Below are 25103 nucleotides of genomic sequence, written 5' to 3'. Positions count from 1 at the left end.
CGCGCGTCACAGCGGCTTTAACCGGGAATGTGACCTGTTCGGACCGGCTGGGACCGAAGCCACCCACCTGTATGGGAGCAGGGGCTCCCGGGGAAAGACCAGCGGCATTTCGGCCGGATCTGCCCCGGGGATGGTTCGCCCTGGCCCGGCAAACCCGCGGCGGGAGCCTGGCGGCTCCTGAGCGCATCCTCTGCATCTTGGTTAGGCTACCAGAGATCAAACCGACAGATTTGCCTGAAAATCTCGCAGGGTGAAGTTGTTCCGACCTGGGACAGACCCCTGAATAAATAAAGGTAAGAAAATAAACGTTTCATACCCCGTTGTGCTGCGGATCCCGACCGCGGCGGTCCCGGGTCCCGCGTCCCGGGTCCCGGGTCCCGCGTCCCGGGTCCCGCGTCCCGCGTCCCGGGTCCCGCTCCGCGCTGGTCCCGGGTCCGCTCCCCGTCTGCTCCCCCGCGCTGGACCCGCTCACACACGCGCTGTCGGGGAGCCGGTACCGGGGTTTGTATCCGACAGGAGCTCCAGTCCGAATTTCCAGACCTGTCTCAGCCACCTGATCATCATCATCCCTTCATCCAGCCCCCCCTTTCCATTCGTCCTTATAATGACTCCGGCTGGAAACGTCTTATGCAAAGTTTTTCTTTTAAAAATCACCATAGGTTTCTGTCCATCAGCTGCGCCAGTCAAGCGCTACATAAATGAGAATCTGTGTGTGTCGCCGCGAATACACACCCGCGCATGTCGGGGTCCGGTACCGGGTTTGTAACCGACAGATTTGGCTGCAAATTTCGGAGGGTGGAGCTGATCAGACCTGAGACAGACCCCAGAAATCTCTGCTCGCAAAGCGGCCGGGAACCAGGTCGATTGGACCGCTTGGGGAACCAGGAAGTCGGGTTGCAGCAGCGCCCATCACCGCGCTGCTCCAGCCGCTGCTTTAACCGGGGAAAGTCACCGGTTCCGACATGCAAAACACACGCGCGCTGCAGAACAAGTGTGCTTATTTAAATAGAGCGGGAGCAAAACTTAGTTTGATTGTATTTTATTTCACTTTACACATCAAGCAAATCCTTAAAAGTTTTCATCTTCTGTTTCGCATTAAACAGCTCAGTGGATGGTCTCATTCAGCTTCACCCGCCCCCTTCTCCCTTTACCGTTCTCATGGCCGGCCTTACATTACCGTAATTCAGGTAATAGACACGGCGCACCGTTTCTTAAGGCGCCCGGCACATTAAAAAAAAAAAAAAAAAAAAAAAAGTTGCGCCTTATGGTCGCGAAAATACGGTATATATATATATATATATATATATATATATATACATATATATGTGCCTCCCTGTTTTACATTTCCTCCTCTAATCTGATGAAGCACACGTTTTCATCCCGGTTCACTCCCAAACGTCCCCATAACATCCATAATCCTCACAACAATGTCCGGCTGATAAGAATCTCAGCGGCGCTTTTATGTGAAGCACCTTTAACTGGCGAGGGAGAAAAACTTAAATAAATCACAGCGGGTTTCCTTCTCTTGGAACATTGAAGAAAAGGTCATTAGGTGATCTAATACACAACAAAACGTCTATGATTAAGAACATTTCTGCAAACCCCCCAGAGTGCAGACACCATCGTTGAATACTGAAATGGTATATTGTGTAATACGGCACTTATCACTTTATTTGTACTCTTTAGGGTACCCATAATCTAAACTGTGGATCCAGTTAAGCATCTCAAGCCTCTATGTGCTGCTAATCCGTCCAAACTTGTGCTGCACGAGTTCTCTGTGGACAGTAGACACATCTGGGGAGCTGATAATGTATATATGAGCTATTGTTATGGCTTGAAGATCCAATTCTTGCAGACAATCTGGAGTCGGCTTCAGGATTAGCGCGAGAGGATTATGCCATACACGCTAATAGTCTGGAATTTTATCTTCACGCTCAAATTTCATTAGCTCTAACATTGTGCAGACGGTTTTAAAATAGGGTAAACTCAATAAATACTTTAGCCTGTGTACTTATTACCATCTGGACATAGAGTACAGTGTTCTCAGGGGCCGCAGAGTTCATATAGAAATTACATACTGAATTTCTCCCTCAACCACGAGAGGTTCTTCTTGGCGTCGGAAACTTTATCGGACTGCGTTGGAGATATAATAATGATGGATTCACGGGACAGAAAGGACTCTGTGGGAGATCCACTTTTCGGGAGGTGTTTTTCCCGTCAGACTCTCGCTGCAGCCGCATCCCGCTGAGAGACGGTCGGGGGGCCGTCGTCGTCCCACCGAACTTCTGCTGCCCCTCTTAACTCTCAGTTAACCCCAGAACCACGTCTGGGCGTTTTATTACCAATCTGACTCAAAACACCTGATAAATTCAACGTGGAAATACTCTAAATGTCCAAATATTATTACACATCGAGGTCAAGGCCTCTCCACTTACAGAAAAGACTAAACTTTTTCAGTGTTCAATACTCATCTCATATCAAGCTAAACCCCCGACTAAAACCCGCTGAACAATCACTTTTGAAAGGTTGTTCATTTAAGTCTTTATTATAAAAACAGTCCAGTTCCCAAATGATGGACAGATAATGATTTAAAAAGCCATTTGTTTCAGCAGAGCTCTCTCCGTGGTACAAAACTAAATTTAAACCTAAAAAACATGGCTGCAAAGCTATTTTTTACTTGATTTTTCAGTGTTTTTATTATTCATCTTATATCAAGCTAAAGCCCTGACTAAAACACGCTGAACAAACGCTTTTGAAAGGTGTACAAAACTAAATTTAAACCTAAATAACAGGGCTACAAAGCTAGTTTTTTTTTAATTGTTTTTATTGTAATTCATCACAACTATGACTGTATATGCAACATTAGATTATATAGCCTCTCGGACACTGGTGAACATTTATTTATTTATTTATTTATTACGGATCCCCATTAGTCCTCACTGCACTGAAGACTATTCTTCCTGGGGTCCAACATTGCACACGTAAAACAATAAAATACAATCCTTACAATTAAAATATAACTAAATCTAAACAAAAATGATCTGAGATGTGATGGAATTCAACACTTAAAATCGTTGAAACCAGCCAGAACCAAACAACAAAATATATTCCATTTTACACACTCAGAATTTCAGAATAAACCAAGAATTTCCGAATAAACCAACAAACTAAAACTGACTTCCTTGCCAAGTAGGCTACTGCTTTTCTTAATTTATTTTTGAATCTAACTTTATTGTCTATCATGGTTAAATGTGGTGGAGGCTTATTCCAATATGTTACTGCTCTATACATTGTAGGCCTCTTTAGTGCATTGGTTCTTGGTAGAGGAAGAGGAAAGTGAACACCAGAAATAAGTGCATGTTCCCTGTCAAAGAAGTACAAGAGGCCCAGATATGTAAGGGATTATGCCTGACGAGGTGTCCATTAACATAAATATATGGACGATGTGGGGGCGTGAACCGGTTTGCCTCTGCGTCGTCCATATAATTATGTTAATGGACACCTCCAAGGGCATTATCCCGCTTATACCAAGGTCACTTACCAAAAAACATATATTAAATCAGTTATTCATGCTTTAACGTGTTTTCAGTTGAAATCATTAGTTTTATAACAAGCCGCTGACCGGACTATTTAATCTCTCGTCTGCAGCCGTTGTAACCTGGTAAGTTACAAAGTTTTTTCACAAGCCATAACTCAGTTTCCTTGGTAACACCTGAGGGTTTGACTAATACCTGGAACAATCACTACCGTCCCATAAGGTCCTTATGCAATGGACAGAGTGTTGACTTCTCCAGTAACTAGGACGGACCTGAGATACGACTTAGCAACGGGAGATATTCTAGTCCGCTCAGCTCCGCTCCGCTATTTTCTTCTCTCTCTTCTTCTGCATCCCAGTCATCAAAATTGTTAAATCCACCAAATAAGTTAAAATAAATTACAAAATCACTCATGTCGCCGTCCTGCGGTAGGCGGCTTTTCCTCTCTGAATCTCTGTTGCCGTGGTTACCACCTGGCAGTTGATCCAGCGCAATGATATTAAAGATATCAGGCAATTTGACCTAACTTGTTTTCTAGGTGCCCATTAACACTTTTAATGGACACCTGCCAGCCACTCAGAATTGAGTATTCACACAGACCTTGGTATAAAAGGAATTCATCCTAAACATAAGAAAAATGAAATCTGTGTCCCCTTTTCTGTCACTTTTCTTTTTTCATTAACATCTTTTCCCAAGTCATTTCTCGTTGTTAAGAGTACAGGAGAAGTCTTACAAATGCATCCCATCACAGGCTCCAGGCAGAGACTATTAGATTATCCATCGTCAGGAATCAGGAGGCCCCCAGCCCAACTGAAGCCCTGGGTCAGTCCGCCGCCGGAGTACAAACAAGACGAGCAAGCCGAATGCTCGTCTTCAATAAAGATCACACCCCAGCGAGTTCTAGGAGCTGCGCTTTCTGCAGAGCTGAACTATCTGGAGCGCCGCTGCCGACGTGATGGAGTCTGACGTGTTGTTTTCCCAGCGAGCCATGCGGGTCGTGGCTCCATCACGCCATCAGGAACGAAGCCTCGGGGTTTGCATATGTAAGGCACTAAGAAAGTGTGCTTTGAATAAAAATGTTTTAAGATAAAACAGACTAAACTGTTGTGATTTAATGTGTTTTAACATAAAACAGTCACCCCCACATTTTTATTTTTAAGTTACCTTATTGAGAGCTGAACTAACTAAACAGACTTACATACAGCGGGAATTTACCCTTCCAGGTCAGTAGATGGCGCTCTTGCGCTTCATACTGAGAGATATTTTCTGCAAGCCCAACGGAGCGTCAGAAATAAAATGGCGCAGGCTTTGTAAAGACGATAATTCATCGTTTCTCTCTTTACTGATCCACAGGTACGTGAAAACATGTTTAAAACACTTTGGTTCATACTCACACAAAGAGGAATCATTAAGAAACTGTTTGGTTTGTGATGATTTGACGATGTATTTGTATTATTTCGGTCTGTAGTTTCTGTACGTTATTTGCCGTATCACAAACGCATTTTCAGTTGATAGTCTGGTAGATCTGGAGCCGGTTACACATACGTATGTACTGGAGTGGCATGTGATATCGCCCCGGTAGTAATTAATAACACGCCGACTCCACGGTTAGCCGCCGCGGGATGCTGCAGATAACAATAGCAGGCGTTTTTTCCGGGACGCCGGGCTGTTTTGATGCTAAAAGCTCGTAGGGCTGGAAATGTTTCTGCTCTGCTAATTGATTCTGACTAGTGAGGCAGCTGTTTCATGTTTTGGAACGTTTTGGGTGTTGGCACGGCTGAAGACGGGGTTTTAACGGGGTTATGATCGCACCGCCGCGACCGAGGCTCCTGGTGTGATCGCTGACCCTTGCCAATGCTCGTCCAAATGAATGTGCACTTAATCTCGTTATCAGGCCGGAGTTTTATTTAGCCAGGCCCCATTAACCGCTAAAGTCAGAATCCATTAGAAGTCTCGCTGCATGAATTAAATGAATAAAAAGAATATTACGTAAACCATTATACAATGTGATATAAATAATGGACCACCCAAGAATGATGTGCTTACATAATCCTGCAATCCATTTGCTTTCGGCATGATTTCCACTCATTCAACTGGCTCTTAGTGTCTGCAAAAGCACTTTCCTTTGTGGTCCGAACTCGCATCAGCCGCGGAGATGCAGCGTATTACTTTAACAAGACTGACACACTTCTACTTTTCTGTTGGGAGCCTCACAAAACTTTGCTCTGAGGAAGCAGATCCAGGTCCTTCGAACAGCTTCAAACTGCTTACCTGGTGAAGACGGGGAGCTGGGACTGGATGACCTGCACCCTGACGATGACCAGCAGCAGGGTGCTGATGACCAGGACGATGAGCTTCAGGAGCGTCTGCAGGACGGCGTAGGGGAAGCCGTCTTTGCCCTGCAGGACTTTCCGCAGGGTGTCCAGCAGCGTGGGTAGAGTGAACTACGATCAGGAGAGAAACACGGGATGATGAAAAGGTCAGGTAGATGCGTCAGATGCCAGCTCTCCTCACAATTAAAACATTTCATTGTGAAATCGGCTCGATGACCCTCCCATTCACAGTCATTTCCACCAGTACAGAACATACCGAACCAATCGTAAACAAAGGGCAGACAGGCTGCAGAACTGCCAATAACACCTTACTCTATTATTTATATCCAATCCAATCCACTTTATTTATATAGCACATTTTAATAACAACAAGGTTACCAAAGTGCTGCACAATGAGTAAAGCAAGACATAATAAAATAGTAAAAACTAAAAACAGAGTAAAATAGATAAGAGCACATAAAAGCACGAAATAAAAACACACCAGACAGACAACAACCAGTGATACAGAAACATAAAAGACAGGACAGAGACCACACAACTCTCATGCTGGATTAAAAGCCAAAGAATAAAAATACGTTTTAAGACGAGATTTAAAAATTTCGAGGGTGGGGGCCATTTTGATGTGGGGAGGAAGCTCGTTATATGGGCATGTGTGTACAAATATATAGAAATACTAATCTGTGTGTATGTATATATATATATAGGTAATTATAGTATAGTTATTATAAATACAGGTTAATAAATGATTAGTGAATGGGGGTAGTATTAAATAAGTTTACATTTCCTCCTACTCCTTTTTGCACTTTTTGCACATGTAATTAAGATATTAAGTGTTAAAGTATGAAATTCTTTTTTTTTTTTTGTTTTGTTTTCTTATCTTCTCTTTAATTGTTGTCTTTTACACGTACAAAATAAATAAAAAAATCAATCAATAAAATCTATTAAAGCTTGCTGTGAAGAGGCATCGGAGGCAATGGAGGCGTCCAGATCGTCAATTTGAAGTTGAAAAATCTCAACTTTATGCAAATGAGCAGCGGGGACGCCGAGGCAGCGTCCAATCACAGACCGGGATTCCCAGATTGTACTTTCATGTACAAACTTACACTCATTCACATGCACACATGAGCACAGCTGTGCATACAAACTTATTTTATCAGGAATTAATATATTTCATCTAGCAAACTGACATTTTTGCTGATCTGACTGGCGTTTTTATCTGAACTAAATGTTTCTACCTGAACTAAACATTTTTACCTGAACTAAAAGTTTTCACCTGAACTAAATGTTTATATCTGAACTAAATGTTTATACCTGAACCAAATTTTTCTACTTGACCACAGGTGATTTTTGACGCTTTCGGTGTGAATGCACAGTTAGATAAACAAGCTTTTACTGCACAAACTGCAGACAGTCTGGATGTTTGGTTGACACCAATCTAGTTATGCTTTAATTTTTTTTCATTTTAGTTGTATGCTTATCTTACGGTGGAAAGAGGCGGGTTCTTCTGCATTTCTTGGTACCACCCACTAGAAATCAAAGTGTCTTTGGATCAAAGTCGAGGATAATTAAGATGGTTAACCAGATTGACCTTTCCAAAGCTATCCGGGTGTGTTCTCAGAACAAACCCGACGATGAAAGGTCAGGTAGATATAACAAACAGATGCATCAGATACCAGTTCTCCTCACATTCTTGCATGTTTTTTTTTTTAAGTCAAACATTTTCTATCTTGAAATCGGCTCATTAACCCTCCCATTCACAGTCATTTCCACTGGTACAGAACATACCTGGCTCAGGACTGTTTAATGTGATTTGTGTTTTGGGATTTTTTATTTGCCCAAAGAGTTGGACTGTTCTTAAAATAAATTTTTTATTGAGGAACAACACAGTGTATTTTGTAATATGAAAAACATAATGATTAATCGATAATTGATCGTCGATGAAAGAAATTTTATCGAATGCACATCCCTAGTTCTCAGAACAAACCCTGATGAGCAAACAGTCTTGTATCACATATCAACCTGGCATTGGGGTGGATGATGCCGACATCTTCATGCTACATCGTGCCCTGTCTCACCTGGAGAAACCTGGGAGCACTGTGAGGATCATGTTCTTTGATTACTCCAGTGCGTTCAACACCATCCAGCCGGCACTTCTGGGAGACAAGCTGGAGAATGCAGGGGTGGACAGTCATCTCACACCCTGGATTCTGGACTACCTCACCAACCGTCCACAGTATGTGAGGACACGAGACCACACATCAGACATGGCCGTCTGCAGTATGGGGGCCCCGCAGGGAACGGTCCTGGCGCCGTTCCTCTTCACCCTCTACACTGCTGACTTCTCCTACAACTCACCAACCTGTCACCTACAAAAGTTCTCTGACGACTCTGCTATCGTCGGCCTCATCACAGATGAAGACGATAGCGAGTACAGAGAACTGTCCCAGGACTTTGTGGACTGGTGCCTGCAGAACCACCTCCAGATCAACGCGGGGAAAACTAAAGAACTGGTGGTGGATTTCTGCAGGTGTAATAAATCCCCCCCGACACCGGTGAACATCCAGGGAATGGACATTGAGATGGTGACATCTTATAAGTACCTGGGTGTTCACCTCAACAATAAACTGGACTAGACTACTAATTCCTCTGCACTCCACAAAAAAGGCCAAGGCAGACTCTATCTGCTCAGGAGGCTGAGGGCTTTTGGTGTGCAGGAAACACTCCTGAAAACATTTTATGACACTGTGGTGGCATCAGCCATTTTTTACAGAGTGGTCTGCTGGGGCAGCAACATCACAGCTGCAGACAGAAGGAGGATGGACACAATCATTGAAAGGGCCGGCTCTGTCGTGGGTTGCTCTCTGGACACATTGCAGGTGGTGGGAGAGAGCAGGATGATGGCTAAGCTGTCATCCATGATGGAGAAGGACTCCCACCCCATGAAGGACACCTTCAGAGCGCTGGAGAGCTCCTTCAGCGACAGGCTCCTTCACCCTACGTGTGTGAAGGAGCTACAGAAGGTTCTTCCTCCCTGCAGCTGTGAGACTACACAACCAGCACTGCTCACAGTAGACCACTTACATAACAACCTGACAATAAATGTACATACTGGAAAATAATGTGCAATATCATTCACTGCAACGTACAATTATGTAAATATCCGTCTGTTATCTTATTTTATATACCAGTATTTTTTATTATTATTGTATATACCAGTACTGTTTATAGTGTGTCATACTCTGATATTATTATTGTATTATATTTCTATTGATGCCTCTTGTTTTGCACTATCCCCTTTGCTGCTGTACACTGCGAATGTCCCTGCTGTGGGACTAATAAAGGAATATCTTATCTTATCTTTATTTTACTGCTATTCCTCTGCTGCATTCAGACCAGGCAGGTTGTTGTTACGTCATATTTCTCATCTTTTCTCTCCGACTATCCTCACACAAAAGGATGGGCGGGCTCCAATAAAACATGCTTTACGACCATTAAGTGAACCATTTTACTTTTTACGTGGTTGAAATGCTTGTTAAATGCAAAAGCTGAGAATTTACATGCATCATTATCGCAACTTGAAATAAATAAAGCATTCTGCACGTATACGCTGTATTTAGCTTGACGAGAAACGCATGCTCATCCATGCTGGAACGCGCTTCGCTCAATTGTGAAGGATGGACCTTCGTTTATTGAAGAGGAGAAAGGACACGTTGATTTTTATTGCTTTAAACATTTTAAAATTAAATACCTATTTGTGTTTCCTTCTTCCGATGCCATCACTCAAGCAAAAAGCGTAATCGGCCTGTCAGTATGTTTTACCCCAGGGTCGGAGCTGGTTAAACTCCTGTCCTTTCATGACTCCTTGTCTGGAAATGAGCGTTAAAATACCACCATCTTCGTAACAAACTCTTGTTACCTTGTGTTTACGTCTTTCACAGTCAACCTTCTGCGGGTTTTGTGTCTTTTTGGTTTTTGTTTTGCTTTTGGGTTTTGGTTCGCATTGACGGCAGTAAGTCATACTTGTTCCCGGTGCATGTTGGACTCCGGCAGGGCTGCCCTTTGTCACCGGTCCTGTTCATAATTTTTATGGACAGGATTTCTAGGAGCAGCCAGGGGCCGGAGGGGATCCGGTTTGGGAACCACAGGATTTCATCTCTGCTTTTTGCAGATGATATTGTCCTATTGGCTTCATCGGACCGGGACCTTCAGCATGTGCTGGGGCGGTTTGAGGCCGAGTGCGACGCGGCAGGGATGAGAATCAGCACCTCCAAAACAGGAGGTGGAGGCCATGGTTCTCCACCGGGTGGCAGGGTGGCGTGCCTTCTCCGGGTGGGTGGAGAAGTCCTGCCTCAGGTGGAGGAGTTCAAGTATCTCGGGATCTTGTTCATGAGTGAGGGAAGGATGGAGCGGGAGATTGACAGACGGATCGGTGCAGCGTCCGCAGTTATGCGGTCGATGTACCGGACCGTCGTGGTGAAGAAAGTCGAAAGGCGAAGCTCTCGATTTACCGGTCAATCTACGCCCCTACCCTCACCTATGGTCATGAACTTTGGGGAGTAACCGAAAGGACACGATCGCAGATACAAGCGGCCGAGATGAGTTTCCTCCGCAGGGTGGCTGGACGCTCCCTTAGAGATAGGGTGAGGAGTTCGGTCACCCGGGAGGAGCTCGGAGTCGAGCCGCTGCTCCTCCACATTGAGAGGAGTCAGCTGAGGTGGCTTGGACATCTGTACCGGATCCTCCTGGACGCCTCCCTAGGGAGGTGTTCCAGGCATGTCCCTCCTCCCTAGGGAGGTGTTCCAGGCATGTCCCACCGGGAGGAGACCCCGGGGAAGACCCAGGACACGCTGGAGAGACTATGTCTCTCGGCTGGCCTGGGAACGCCTCGGACTCCCCTCGGAGGAGCTGGAAGAAGTGTCTGGGGTGAAGGAACTCTGCTGAGACTGCTGCCCCCCGCGACCCGGGAACGGATAAGCAGTGGAGAATGGATAGATGGATGGGTTTTGTTTCTTGCTTGTGCTCTGAAATCGATTTTTCGTTGCCATTTTGATCTAACTTCCTGGAGAAGCTGCACCTCGAGGGGCCGTTGTGATCGAAGAAAGAGCATCTACAGACAGAAATGTAAGAGAAGAGTGGATGTAGTGACGAGGAAAACTTTCAGAGACGTACCCCTTGTGCAACAAACACCTCGTGGACGCAGCAGATGCCCACCACGGTGATGCCCTGCTCTTTACACAGCGTTGCCGCGGCAACCAATACTACGGTCAGTGCAATGGGAGCCCAAACTAGAAAAAATAGAAAAAAAGAGGGAAAGAGAGAGAGAGAAAGAAAACAAACACTTAAGACAATCGTGTACAATCTCATATGGACAGTTTGTTTCATTTATTTATTTAGCACAAATTTTTCCACTCCCATCAACAACTGTGATGAAGTAACAAAGATAATGTACAACAAATAAAAAAAATTATAAATATAAAACGTAAAAGAGTATGGATACAAGGTCTGGATTAAATTAAAGATAAAGACATTGAAGGTTAGGACAGAATAAGTTATAAATAATGTACAATAATGTTGACTTCAGCGACACATTCAAGTCATTCCAGAGTTTTGGATCGAAATGTAATATTAAATTGATGACCAGATGTTCGACAGAAGGGTAAATGAAGATTGCCACTGTGTCTAGTTGGATATGAATTAAAATCAGATGAAAAAGTAGAAAAACTGGTGGAAAGTGACAGGAGGATCTTGTTTTGTATTGATAAACTTATGCACAAACAAGCATGAGTGAAAAACATGAAGTTTATGAATGGATAATGGTGAATATTTCATAAAAAGAGGCGCAGATGGTTGGTGTCTACCGGACAGAGATTGTTCTTAAGAATCTTTTTTGGATTATCAGTAATTTGTTGAGAAAAGTTGGATATACAATATTGCAGTAGTTTGTAGTGTCCTTGGGCAAGACACCTTACCCACCTTGCCTCGTGTGAATGTGTTTGAATGTGTGAATGTCGGTGGTGGTTGGAGGGGTCGTTCGGCGCAATATGGCAGCCACGCTTCCGTCAGTCTGCCCCAGGGCAGCTGTGGCTACAAATGTAGCTTACCACCACCAGAGAGAATGTGTATGAATGAATAATGATTTCTGTAAAGCGCTCTGGGTGCCTAGAAGGGCGCTATATAAATCCAATCATTATTATTATTATTATTATTCATATATGGAAATAGGAAACTATAATACAGAGTCAAGTGAGCAGAGGGATGGATCAAGGAACCAAGCATACTTCCTCCATTACTTGTTGGGACTTTTAAACTACCTTCATTACATGTAGGCCCTGAAATGAGTTTTTCCATATTCATGGGGTAACCTATTCACCCCTTTCTGGATTCACATAAAAGGGGGCACCATTTGGGACTTGAACTAGCGGAAGGTCTTCCACTGTCCCACTATTACGTTAAGTCGCAACGCACCAGCGTAGCCCGTCATTCAAGTCACGGTAACTCGCAAAGATGTGAAACAAAGCATATGGACTTGTTTTGTCCTTGGAGACGGTTCCCCTTCTGTCCTGGAGACTTGTGATGGTGATTATTCTAAACTGATCTTTTAAATCATTTGAACCAGGCTGGTTCTACTGGTCCGGTTAGACACAGAGGCCTTAAGCCTAAATTATGGTTCTGCGTTAAACCTACGCCGTAGGGTAGGCGACTACGCGGGAGGCTCTCCGTAGCCTAGGCCGTAGCCTGATGTGCACCTCCCAAAAAATGTAACTACCCGTCGAGGCGACACAGACCCAACGCGGACCTAAAGGGCTGTGATTGGTTTGCTTGGTAGCAACGCATTTCCGGTTCCGGATCATGAAGCAGTAGTGAACTTTCAGCGCTCTTCGCTTTGTGTGTGTGTGATTTTTCTTTTTTTAGGTGGTTGGGTTTTTTGCACAATAGTTGTCCTTATCTCTTTGATTCACTGTGACCAGAAAAGCCGGAAGCTAAACAAAATTATCAACTAGCACTCTGGGGGGGTATTGCACCGAAATGGAGTGACGGAGAAATCGGAAGGGTTCACGACGGCGTCACGGCAACGGCGTAGGCTCTGCGTTGGTTTAACGCAGAACATTAATTCAGGCTTTACAGAGCCGCTTTAATCTGAATGTCTGCAGAGGATCTCTGTGCACGAAGGACGCGGCTCACAGTGTTTTTCTGGTTTTTCCTCCAAACCAGGGTCTTATTATTTCCATTTTGCGCTTATAAAGATCATTGTAAACAGCGATTGGTGTTTGGTGAAGGCTCTCTGCGAAGGGCGACCAGCGTTTTCCAAATACTGACTGGTTTTTAATGAGTTCTGCTGCCAACGGGATTCATACCAGCTTATTAGAGGGGATGGATGGATGGATGGATGGATGGATGGATGGATGGATGGATGGATGGATGGATGGATGGATGGATGGATGGATGGATGGATGGATGAGGCCAAACCTCCTCATGATGAAGTCCGATGACACCACCCATGACTCTATGTCAAACCATTCAAAAAATAGGGACTATCAAATATGGAACATTCAGATGAAGTGGGGGCGCTTTTTGGTGTCTATCGTCGCAATGCTTTTGACTGAGAAAAGTAATGCGCATCATCGCAGGATCCAGACGCACATTTTGATGTATAACACACCTGGGTGCACATTACGGCTTGGGCCGTATTAACGGCCGAAGAAATGGCATAAATTGCGGCAAAATTACACGATTAATTCAAAATGGCCGACTTCCTGTTTGGTTTCGGCCATGGCGCCAACAGACTTTTCTTTAAGTTGCGCCATGATACAGGTGTGTACCGATTTTCGTACATGTACGTCAAAACGTATTGTGGGGCTTGAGGCACAAAGTTTTATAGGGGGCGCTGTTGAGCCATGAGGCCACGCCCATTAATACAAACCATTAAATATCAAATTTCAAAAAAAAAAAAAAGATCAAATTTTTCGCCAGGCCTGGCTTGCGTGCAAAATTTAGTGACTTTTGGGGCACGTTTATGGGGGACAAAAAGGCCGTCATTTCGTCGGAAAAATAAAAATAACGAGAGAAAAAAACTTGGAAAACAAAGAAATTCCTACAGATACAATAGGGCCTTTGCACTGTCAGTGATCGGGCCCTAATTAATCTGGATGCAGCAAAGCATCATGGGTCTGAGGAGGAGACAACCTGTCTTTTAGAGATGTGTCCACGGAGGAGCTACGTGGACCAAGTCCTATTTGAGCAAATACCTTGTTGTTGCTTCAACTTTCACACCAACGCGGCAACGTAACTGACGTTTGGAGTGACATAATAACCTGGCTCCCCTTAGCACCCGAGCTGTGGAAAAACAAACCGGTTCTCAGCTGGTTCCTAGTTGAACGAGTTGTGAACCAGAACCAGAACTGGCCCAGAACCAGCCCTGGAACCGGTTTGGTGGAAAAGGGGTAAATGAGCAGAGGCCTATGAGCATGACACATATCCTTCTTTTAAAAGAAATTTAAAATGATAGTTGAGAGAGAGTCAAGTATGTTACCATCTGCTCTGAGAATGTTATGTATTTTTATTTTATTGTATGTGTTAGAATTTACTGTATGCAATATATTGTATAAATGGGTTTAGTACTGTTTTTAATGCCCTTTTAACTGTGGTGCTCATGTTACCCGCCGCAGGGACGACGGTTGAAAATTAGCCAACTTGGCTCAACTGGCATATTTACAGAAATGTTAATGTGGACTGCCTCTGTATATATTTTAAACCAATAAACAAACAAGCAGGTGATGACAGTCATGAAAATAAGTTTAAATAAAACTGTAATGAAACCAAATTGAAAACAAAACACACCAACATTTCTCTCTCACACTCGCTCACACACACAGATGACTCATTCCATTAAAGTCCTTTGTAGAGAAAAGTTAAAGGGATATACCAGCACATATTTTGGAGAACATACCATCATTAAAAGTGAAACCAGAGCATCATATGTATGGGGGGGTGGGGGGGTCTGACTTACCGATGGAGTGGTCGGCGCTCGTCGATTTAGTGTAGGACAGGAAAGCAGCCAGGAGGAAGATTGAAGACAGGAGCTCAGCTCGACCAACAACGCCGGTGACCTGCGGAGAGACATGGCGTCAGTCGGTGCAGGGACCCCCCCCCCCCCCCATATCTGGCCCTGCTTTGCTTTGCTTTATTGGGGATTAAAGACATTTGTTTCTGTTCAGGTCTCTTTAAAAAAAGGTCCCGCCATAACATTTCAATCGGGTTGAGGTCTGGATCGCGGCAACACTTAACTTAGTTTCTCTCTCAGCCGCTCTGTTGTAGATTTGCGGCTGTGATTGACATCATCGCTCCGCTGCATGAACCACTTAGAACCGGTCCTGTCCAATACGTGGCCTCACACTTGGCTGGACGCACGGAGACGCCCGCGGGTGACGCAACGACTTCTGGCTTGTTCAAATGAGCCGTAGCTGTTAGGTTTCCTTTTATCACTTATTCTACTGCCTTTATTTTTTAACAACCTGTGCTTTTTATTATTTTACCTCTTTATCATTTTATTTCATTTTATTTGTTATTTAAGCGTACTCTTAAATTAAATACTTATGATTTTTGAAAGCCGCACAAAGTTATGGATAAGCCCTGAATGCAGGCATTGGCCACGGTTACATGAGGTTTTTTAATTCAGAATTAAACTATTTTCCTTCGAGTTTACATGGAAATACTAATTCCGAATTGAGGTTTACATGGAAAACACGTTTGATCGGCTTTATCCAATTCCTCTTAAGGTCTGGGGGTTGGGAAGGTTCTGATTGGATAGGGGGGCGGACCGGAAGTTACGTCTACCAGAAGAAAAACAAGCTTAGCCACTACAACTTTGAAAAGCTCACAATTTTTATGTTTCCTGCCATATGTTCTTTTAATTATTTCCAGGTCCTCCAAGCTATTTATTAAAATTGTCTCTGCTCTTGACCCCCGTTTACTGCGTGCTGCCATCTTGAAACTTTGTTTGGAAAACAAGCCCAGTGTGGAATATAAGCGTCATGGAGACAGACGGGCGAGGGAACGAGCAGCGCAGAAAGACCAGAATTAATTTAAAGAGGAATGAGTGTATACATGACCGCAGACTTATTTTATTTGGATTTAAAATCAGAATAAACCAGTCAGTGGGTCCAATATGCCATACTAAAAAGTATACTTAAGTTCGGCACACTTTGGAGTAAATATCAGTAGTATGCATTAATTCGGACGTACTACTCAGAGCCACACGGCACTTCCTGCCGTTGGGAGGAAGTGACATTTCACAGCAGCAGTAGCAGCACTGGTCTTTCGCGTTTATCCTGGCCGAAACCAGATGACATTATATAATATTATTATATACGAATATTATAATATTAATATTATATAATAATATTATTATACTTAATATTATACTTATGACATATACGTATCACTTAGCAACCAAACACTGCTGCATTGCATTGTGGGAAGTTTCTGCTTAGCTAGTGTCCATCAATCCACACTAATACATTTCTCCGGAATGAGTATGGATAGTACATACTATTGAGTACGTTCTAATGTTTCAGACATACTAAAAAATCTTGCATACTCATTTTGCATACTCATCAGGGTGGAAGTATGCGATTTCGGACGCAGCCAGCCACTTACTTCAGAATTAAGTTTAATTCGGAAGGGCCATTTTCAATTAAAGAGGAATTAAACTCCCCATGTAAACGCACTGACTGTATCTGAGACAGTGCTTCCTCCCAAAGTTCTGCTGATATTTCAGAGTTTAAATCTTTGGACCAAGCTTCCCTGATAAAACCTGAAGAAACTGGATTAGTAAAGCAACTTACAAATTTTGATACTCTGAGTATTGTCGAGTTTAACCTTTAACCTGCTTAAACGTCCACTGGTATTGTATATTACAGAGAAGTGGATTTCCCAGACTGACTGTCAGCGATGAAGGGGATTTGATTGGCAGCACTTCGCCGCTTCACACCCTCTCGACTCTTCAGGAATCCGTGAAGATGTATTTACATGTTGAAAATGAAAACAGCGTCGTCTGCCACATGAGTTATATTCAAGTGATGAAAGATCTGACAGGGATAAAGACTTTATTATGTTCCTTAAAGCTGAGATAATGCATCGATTGTTCATTTGAGGCGGAGAGGAAATGCAGCGTAAGAATCAAATCATCCATTTCACGTATGAGGGATTTTTCCTCATATACTGTCAAAACATCCATTAATAATGGATCCATGACAATTCTTGAGCGATCCCTTCCTGACGGGAAGGAACCCACTCACAACGGCCCCGTGGATCCAGCTGTGAAAACACATCCCTGCAGGTAAATCATCCAAACGGATGCAGAGTGCCGCTGACATCTCAGCGCCGGAGCCTCTCTGACAACATCATCTGTCATTTATGTAAATGATGACTGCCCTCGTGTGGAAGGAAAAACATTCTCCGGCTCGAGCGGAGGCCGACATTGTTAGATGCTGACACACTGGAAACCCCGCGGAGCGTCGCACATCTGGCTCCACAAAAGGACCTCAGGAAAGGAGATGATTCAATCTGAAGTGGCTCTTGAGAAATCCACATGTGCATTACGAGTGGGCTGCAACTTTTAACACCTCGATGTATGTTTGTGGTGAGCAGAGGAAAATGCAGAGCTTCATACACCTTCTGGGAAACACATCCATCTAGTTTATAAGGGTGGATGTGCATCAGTGGGGGGCCTACGTCATCTACCAAGAAGGTAAGCGGTTCGAGCCCTGGCCCCACAAGTAACTGGGCCTCTGCGTCCAGAAAGAAACTACATACTGTTTATAGACGGCTTATATATATATATATATATATATATATATATATATATATATATATATATATATATATATATATATATATATTTTTTAGTGGTGGGACTCGATTAAAAAAAAATTTATCCAATTAATTGGAGGCTTTGTAATTAATCGCATGTCAATATTTGACACGAGAAGCAACATTTTTCATTTTAAATGGATTTTGGTATATGACTGAATCGTTGAATTGACACATAAATGAGCTTAAACAACAAAATTGTGTTTATTTTGATAACCGAGTGTTAACATAAAGTGCAATATGAATAATAGGAATATGATTGCATTGTCCACAAGGCACAAACTTACATTCAAGTTAGCTATATTCAAGCTTTTTCAGGACTTTTTGTAAAATTTCTATGTCTTGTTTAGTAAAATTAAAAAACAGCACTTTCAAGTACATTCCAGAAAAGTGAGAACGGAACATTTCAAAATAGTTAAAATATCCTTGGCATAAAATAAACAGACCAACAGTTAAACATAAAGTGCCCTTTCTACCATTAATGGTTTTGAAAAACAACAGAAAAAAATGATGCATCAACTGATGACAGCCCCTCCTATTCTGCCATTGTCCTGAGCAAAAGATCTTTGCAACATAGGCCATAACACTAGTAGGTAGTTTTTTAAAACTAAAATTTCCACCCACCGAACCCAGCAACGACTTCCCATTGGTTTCGGTTTCCATTGTTGTTTCTCGTGTTGAGTACTGTGCATCAGTATTACTGGTAACTTATATCGGGAAGTCGTGCAATGACAAACATTCCGCACTGTTTGGAGTGGAAAAGTAAATTGCGATTAAATGCGTTTTTTTTTTAACGCGTTATTTTTCTGTAATGAATTAATCGTAATTAACGCGATAAAGTCCCAGCCGTAATATATATATACACAGTGTGTGTGTGTATATATATATATATATATATATATATATATATATATATATACATATATATATATAAAAAAGGAACTGTAGAATTGTTTGTTTGAACATGGATGAAGTTAAAAATCTCTTAAGTAGGAAAGAAAACAAAAAGAGGGCTGTTTTGGTTACGCTAAACCACTTCATACATGCAGATTTCCTTTTAGACAGATTCCAGTCTGACTTCAGACAACATCAAAGCTCTGAAACAGCATCAGTGAAGATCTGACAACAGACTCAATTACAACATTTTGTGCCATCTGATCTCGGTTAATCCTTCGACATAAAATCCTTCTGGACAAACCTGGAAATGGGGTGGCATTACCTAGTACGGTTCACAAAGGCAGAGTCCTCCAGGGGTGGATTCTCGGACCACTGTCATTTAACTTCTTACGCTTCCTCCAAGTCTAATATTTATGTCAATAATCCTACTGGATGGATGGATGGATGGATGGATGGATGGATGGATGGATGTTTGTTTTTTCTTACAGATCTCCAAGGCGTGTGTGCTCGTTTCAATGTGTTTTTCACATTTTAGACTAGCAGCGGATGTCACCCCTCACCCCAACCCCCCGTCCCCTTCAAATATATATATATTAAATACAAAATAAAAACTCTGTGGTACTGAGTGGACCACGTTCAGACTGCTGGACAGCTTCAGTTCCCTCACCAGCGTCTGGAAGACTGAGCCCATCACTCTGCGGTCAGAACTTCACGCTGCCTTCCAGTCACCAGCAGAACAGGCTCCAGGGCAGCGAGGATCGGCAACATTTTTTCGCATGAGGCCAATTTCCGGTTGTTAAAAATCAACAAAAGCGCCACACATCAGACTGTTTGATAAACACATGGGCTCAGTTTACAAAACACCACCAAACTGCCAAACATTCACCAACAGATGAAGGCTTTCTTGATTTCACAGGCTTGTACCATAGCTGTAAGCTCACCATAATGTTTGCGGACGCTTGACTGCTCGGTTAAGAGAAATTCTGCATGTGTGTTAATTTGGAAAACTTTTTCAGGGCTTTTTCTTCTTTTCACATCAATGAGCAGTTTGTGCATGCAAGTTAGCATGCATGATTGAAAAAGGGTCTTGGTGTTCTTTCCAAAAACAGTGACCCTCATTTAACTGCTCTAACACACTTGCTGGGAATTGAAATTCGTAATAAATCCTTCCCGGCAGAGGTGGACCATCAAACCCGCTGCAGTTTTAGGGGACAGATAATCGCAGTAGCCTAGTCTTGATTCAGTTTTAGAGACCTGGAATGGTTGCTGTTTGTTTGTTTTCTCTCTTGCAGATTCCAAAGGCCATGAGTATTAGGGTCATGCAGGAGAAAACATATTTGAGAGGGTAAGATTTTTTTTATTGTGCACTTCGAGAAAAAAGTCCAAACGTCAAGATTAATGTTGAAATACAATTTCAAGAATAACGTCGAAATTTCGTGAAAAAAGTCAAAATTTCGAGAATAAAGTTGAAATACAATTTCGTGAAAAAAATCAAAATGTAGAGAAAAATGTTGAAATGTCGAGATTAATGTTGAAATACAATTTCAAGAATAAAGTCGAAATGTCGAGAATAAAGTCGAAATGTCTCCTCTGGCCCATCCAATCCAGTTAGGAGAGCGACTGACAGCTATGCAGCAGCAGCCGTAACTTACATCCTTGGAGTGGAACGTTAAGGCTATGTTTCTGAAGTTATGCAACACTGCATATGTGTGATATGTGTTTCAAATCAATAATCGCCAATTCACTTGATTCACGAAATTTTGACTTTTTTGTCGACATTTCAACTTTTTTCTCAACATTTCGACTTTTGTCTCGAAGTGCATAATGAAAAAAAAATCTTCCTCCTCTAAAATATTATTTTTATCCTCCCTGGCCCTAATACTCTTCCGTAATTAATATATATGCAGACAAGGTAAAAAAAAAAAAAAATTAAAAAAAAAACAAAAGAAACGCTGCAGAAAAAGTCTTAATGTAGACGTGATCTTTGCCGTCAGCAAGTTAAATGGCAATATGATCTACAGACTTGGTTTTTAATGGCTCTTTTTTCTGCATTTTCTGTTGAAACTATATATGCGCTTTGGGCATTTTACGGTGCTGTTACCATTTGTTATGATGAGTATCCACGACAACGGAGAGCTGTTTACACGTGAAAGCAGCGGGACCGAGCTCTCCAAAGACCAGCGATGGATCAGAAAAAGGATCCAAATGCAGAACAGCCAAAAAAAAAGGGAAAGATCAAAGATCTAGAGCAGTAGAGGCATGAGGAGCCAAGAGGAAGTTGACCATTTTTCCCTCCTTAATCATGGCACGGACTGAGTTCCCGCGGTGCTGATGGGAGTCGGCAGAGATGAAGGTTTCAGAGATTTTGGCTAAAAGGAGCCTGTTTTGGCCTCCGACGTCCCTCCTCAGACGACACGGGAGGACTAAAGACTTCAAACAGAACAACAGATGGCGTAATCCTTGAAATGTGCCATGAAGGAGCTCCTCTGCAGCCCAGATGTTCAGCTGTCAACTGCGGGGGTTCACTTACCTGGCAACCTGACCTCCTCAGCACGGTGGTTGCCAGGTGACAAACACAATCCTCCGTCCAGGGATTTCTAAAAATGCCTGCTTTCCAAGTTCCTCATGTTCATTTTAGTCTGAACCTTATCCGCCCAGCCAAGGTAATTTACACCGTAACAGTATAATTCCCCCTCAGGGATTAATAAATCCTTATTTAATTCAATTATTCAGTTCGTTTCAACTTGTACAACCTTGAGTGAGAATCAAAACAGACGGAAAGCAGATTTAGCTACTGCACACAGATGAAATAAACTTCCTTTTGATATTAAACAAGGTTAAACTCATGAATACTCTGCTGCTTTCACTCTCAATCGCCTCTGTGGTTGAAATATTGTAGTTGTTCTGCCAAACAAGGTACCTTATAACCTTCAACTACCCATCAAATACCGTTTTTCAAGCTTTAAGATAACGATGTCCAAGACACCCAGTTTACACCAAAAATAAATAATAAATAAATAAAAATCTCCATTGAAAAAGGCATCATCAGAAAGCAGCGAGGCAGACGGAGGCACACAGGCGCTCTTTGTCCGAACCCATCATGGAGGGACTTTCAGGGCCTGGAACAGTACACAAAAACAAATGATCCGTTCAGCGGGAGATCCCAGACGGTGATAATGCGAAGGGCTTTTTGCTGGACTAACTAAAGGCTCATTTGTGAAGCAAATTGTTTCCATTCAAAAAGTCTGAGAGAGAGAGAGAGAAAGAGACTTCGTAGATTAGAGAACACCGGCAGGGAGATTGTGTATCGGTGGCGCTGCTTCCCGCAAAGCAGAACGCTGCCGGCTTTTCTCTGCTGGTCAGAGTCTGTCTGGTCACCGGTCCAGCGGCGTTTACGGAGAGGAATTACCTGATCCTGATCAAGAACAACGGAGGGGTTTTTGGATTCTTATCAGGCGTTTTCTTCAGCACGACATGATGGAGAGGGTTTATCTGTACGATGTGCCAAGTTGCAGCAGAGCCGAGATCATGATCTTAATCCCCCATTAATGCCCTCTAGCCCCTTTTACTTTAGCGCGTGGATCTGGCGGGTCGCGTGCCCTTTTCACATTGACCGGCGTGGGGTGGCGAGTCCGGAGGTCTAATGTAACCAGAACAATTCATGTGTGATTTACAGTATATGTTACATGTCCTGGAATAATGTTTGATGTTTTTTATCTGTGCTGTATTTATTTGTACCAAGGGACTGCAGATGCAAATTAGCCTAAGGCTAACTCTGGTGCAATGCATCAAATGTTTACATTTATGTTTTTAATTGCACATGGTCCCTCTCAAATAAAATAAAATAAATAAATAAATTAATTAATTAATTAATTAATTAATTAATTAAAAAAAAAAAACTAGGGAGGGGTTTGTTGTTTTTTATTATTATTCTATTAAATAAGGAAACAGCTGATGTAGGGCTGGGGATCGATTCAAATGTCTAGAATCAATTCGATTCCGATTCTTAAGATTCAGAATCGATTATCACGCTTCGATTTGATCCGATTCCGATATTGATTTGGGTTAAGGCTGAATTATGGGGGAGGCTCTCCGTAGCCTACGCCGTAGCCTGACGTGCACCTTGCAAAAAATGTAACTTCACGTCGAGGCGACACGGACCCAACGCAGACCGAGAGGGCTGAGATTGGTTTGCTTGGTAGCAACGCATTTCCGGTTCCGGTTCGTGAAGCAGTCGTGTACTTTCAGCGCTCTTTTCTTCGTGTGTGTGTGTGATTTCTTTTTTTTTTTTGGGTTGTTTTGGTTTTTTGCACAATAGTTGTCCATATCTCTTTGATTCACTGTGACCGGAAAAGCCGGAAGCTAAACAAAGTATTAACTAGCGCTCTGGGGGGTACTGCACCGCGTCGAAATGGAGTGACGGAGAAGTCCGAAGGATTCACGACGGCGTCACGACAACGGCGTAGGCTCTGCGTTGGTTTAACGTGGAACCTTAAATCTGGCTTTGGTGTTATTAAAACAGTTTTTGAGCTGTTGCATGAATTATCTGACTGTGTAGTTATGTAACATATGAATACTAGTATTATTCAACAGCAAGTATTAGCAGCTAATGATGCTGTAAGGACCAATCACCTCCCAGAATGCTGATATAACAGCTTTCAGAAACATTGTGGGTCAGAATTATCAAACAGATCAAGGGCAGCAAACAGACGTATGAAATCGGTTTTATTTTTTCCCATTTATGAGAATTTGGTTTTTAGCATTTTATGCAAATGTAACCCCAAGACGGTATATAAAGCAAAGAAATATAGACAATTTATGCAATTATAAAAACTGAAAACTTTAATGTTTTTATACCTTTAAACATATTGAAAGGCAAAAACATGGCACCAGTTACTCTCGTGTCCAACAAAACATTCCTTTTTTGCTATTAAAAAAAAATACCAAAAGTTGTAATGTAATGATGAAAAAATAAAAAATAAAAAAAATAAAAAAATCGATCTTTAGACATATGAATCGATTTTTAGGAATTATCTGCGAGCTTGCTAAATCTATGAGAACAGTCGATCGCACAACAGCTTTTTCCCATTTTAGATGTTTTCCAGTTGCTCAAACTGAAAGTTTACGCTGCCACTCGGGCTCGCTAGCATGATGAGACTAAAATATGATGTAGTACAACGCGCCCCGGGTTGGTCAATGTTGTTATGTCTGTACGATGCCACTACTTGGCATGCCCATAATAATAATACATAATACAATTTATTTAAGGCGAGGTTGTGGGTGGCCTTGAAAGTGTGGAGCAGGGTTTTGAAGTTAATGCGAAATTTGACAGGAAGCCAGTGGAGCTGTTGGAGAACAGGAGTGATATGATTGATGGATGGAGTTCTGGAGACGAGTTCTGGACCAGTTGGAGGTTCTGATGCGACTGCAGGACGTGGTGCTAATGCCCTGCACCATGTGGGGTGAAAAGAATTGGGTGTGCCGTCACAACCACCATCAGGTGCAGCAGTGGGGGGGCGAGAACTCAGGCCACAGGGCAAGCCAGTCATTAACTCCTCTGTGTACCGAGTCGTGGAGAAGCACGTGTGAGGCTAACCTCGGTTAAATCTGGGTCGTGTTCAGAAGCAGATCTACAAATCTACATCGGATCTGGTCAAAGTTCAAGCAGGCACTTAGGGGGGCGCTGTGTCTAATACCGAACAACCACATCAACTGAAGAACGGGACAAAGGGAGACGTCTTATTATTCCTACTAAAGGTGGATCTATAATCTTTTAAATCCGCAAAAATTATTACTTATTTTCTTTTGGGCTTCATTTTTGTTATAGAAATAATAGCACAGTGAAAACCCGTTATATGTTATCTGTTTTAATCTATGCACCAACTCTGGAACTGACAAAGGCCACGGTTATTATTATATTTGGATTTAAAATCGGAATAAACCAGCCACTTACTTCGGAATGAAGTTTAATTCGGTATGGACATTTTTATTCGGAATTAGGTGTTTACATGGTCATTTTTAATCATTTTAAATCAGATTTAATTTTAATTCTGAATTAAAGAGGAATTAAACTTCCCATGTAAACGCAGCCAATGAAGCTACTTTGACTTTGTATAATGTTTTTACAAAGGGATTAAAAGAAGAGTTGCTAACTTATGCAGGAGGGAAGTTGTTCTTTCATTTTGAGCAAGTTCCAACATCACAGATGCAACAACATCTTGCCGGATGTCTTTTTAGATAATTCAACTCAAAGTCCATTGCATTGCATTACATTGTCGTGTAATATTTTGTTATATAGAAGGACTTTACAGCAAAAACAAAAAATCACCCGCATCTCTCGGGTGATTACCTCACTCTGCACCGGTGGACGCAATCGAAAAGTCAGATTCCTTTCCGTCCATGTAATAATAACAGTTTGATTTAATAATTATCTCATTTAATTTAATAATAGTAATAAAAAAAATTG

General features: G+C 42.4%; 1 protein-coding gene across 1 annotated transcript in view; it reads right to left on the bottom strand.

The window, feature by feature from the left end:
* The window catches only part of tmtc3 (transmembrane O-mannosyltransferase targeting cadherins 3), a 94173-nt gene that overhangs the window by 55226 nt on the left and 13844 nt on the right, over positions 1–25103 (bottom strand). The window contains exons 4-6 of the mRNA XM_061720912.1: positions 14877–14976; positions 11039–11154; positions 5808–5980 (exon numbers count right to left, since the gene is read on the bottom strand). Of these exons, the coding sequence (XP_061576896.1) occupies positions 5808–5980; positions 11039–11154; positions 14877–14976 (389 nt within the window). The remainder of the gene's footprint in view (positions 1–5807; positions 5981–11038; positions 11155–14876; positions 14977–25103) is intronic.

The sequence above is a fragment of the Cololabis saira genome, chromosome 5, assembly GCF_033807715.1.
Source record: "Cololabis saira isolate AMF1-May2022 chromosome 5, fColSai1.1, whole genome shotgun sequence".
Taxonomy (NCBI): domain Eukaryota; kingdom Metazoa; phylum Chordata; class Actinopteri; order Beloniformes; family Belonidae; genus Cololabis; species Cololabis saira.
The sequence above is the reverse complement of the archived record's forward strand: the minus strand, read 5'-3'. Positions and strand labels throughout refer to the sequence as shown.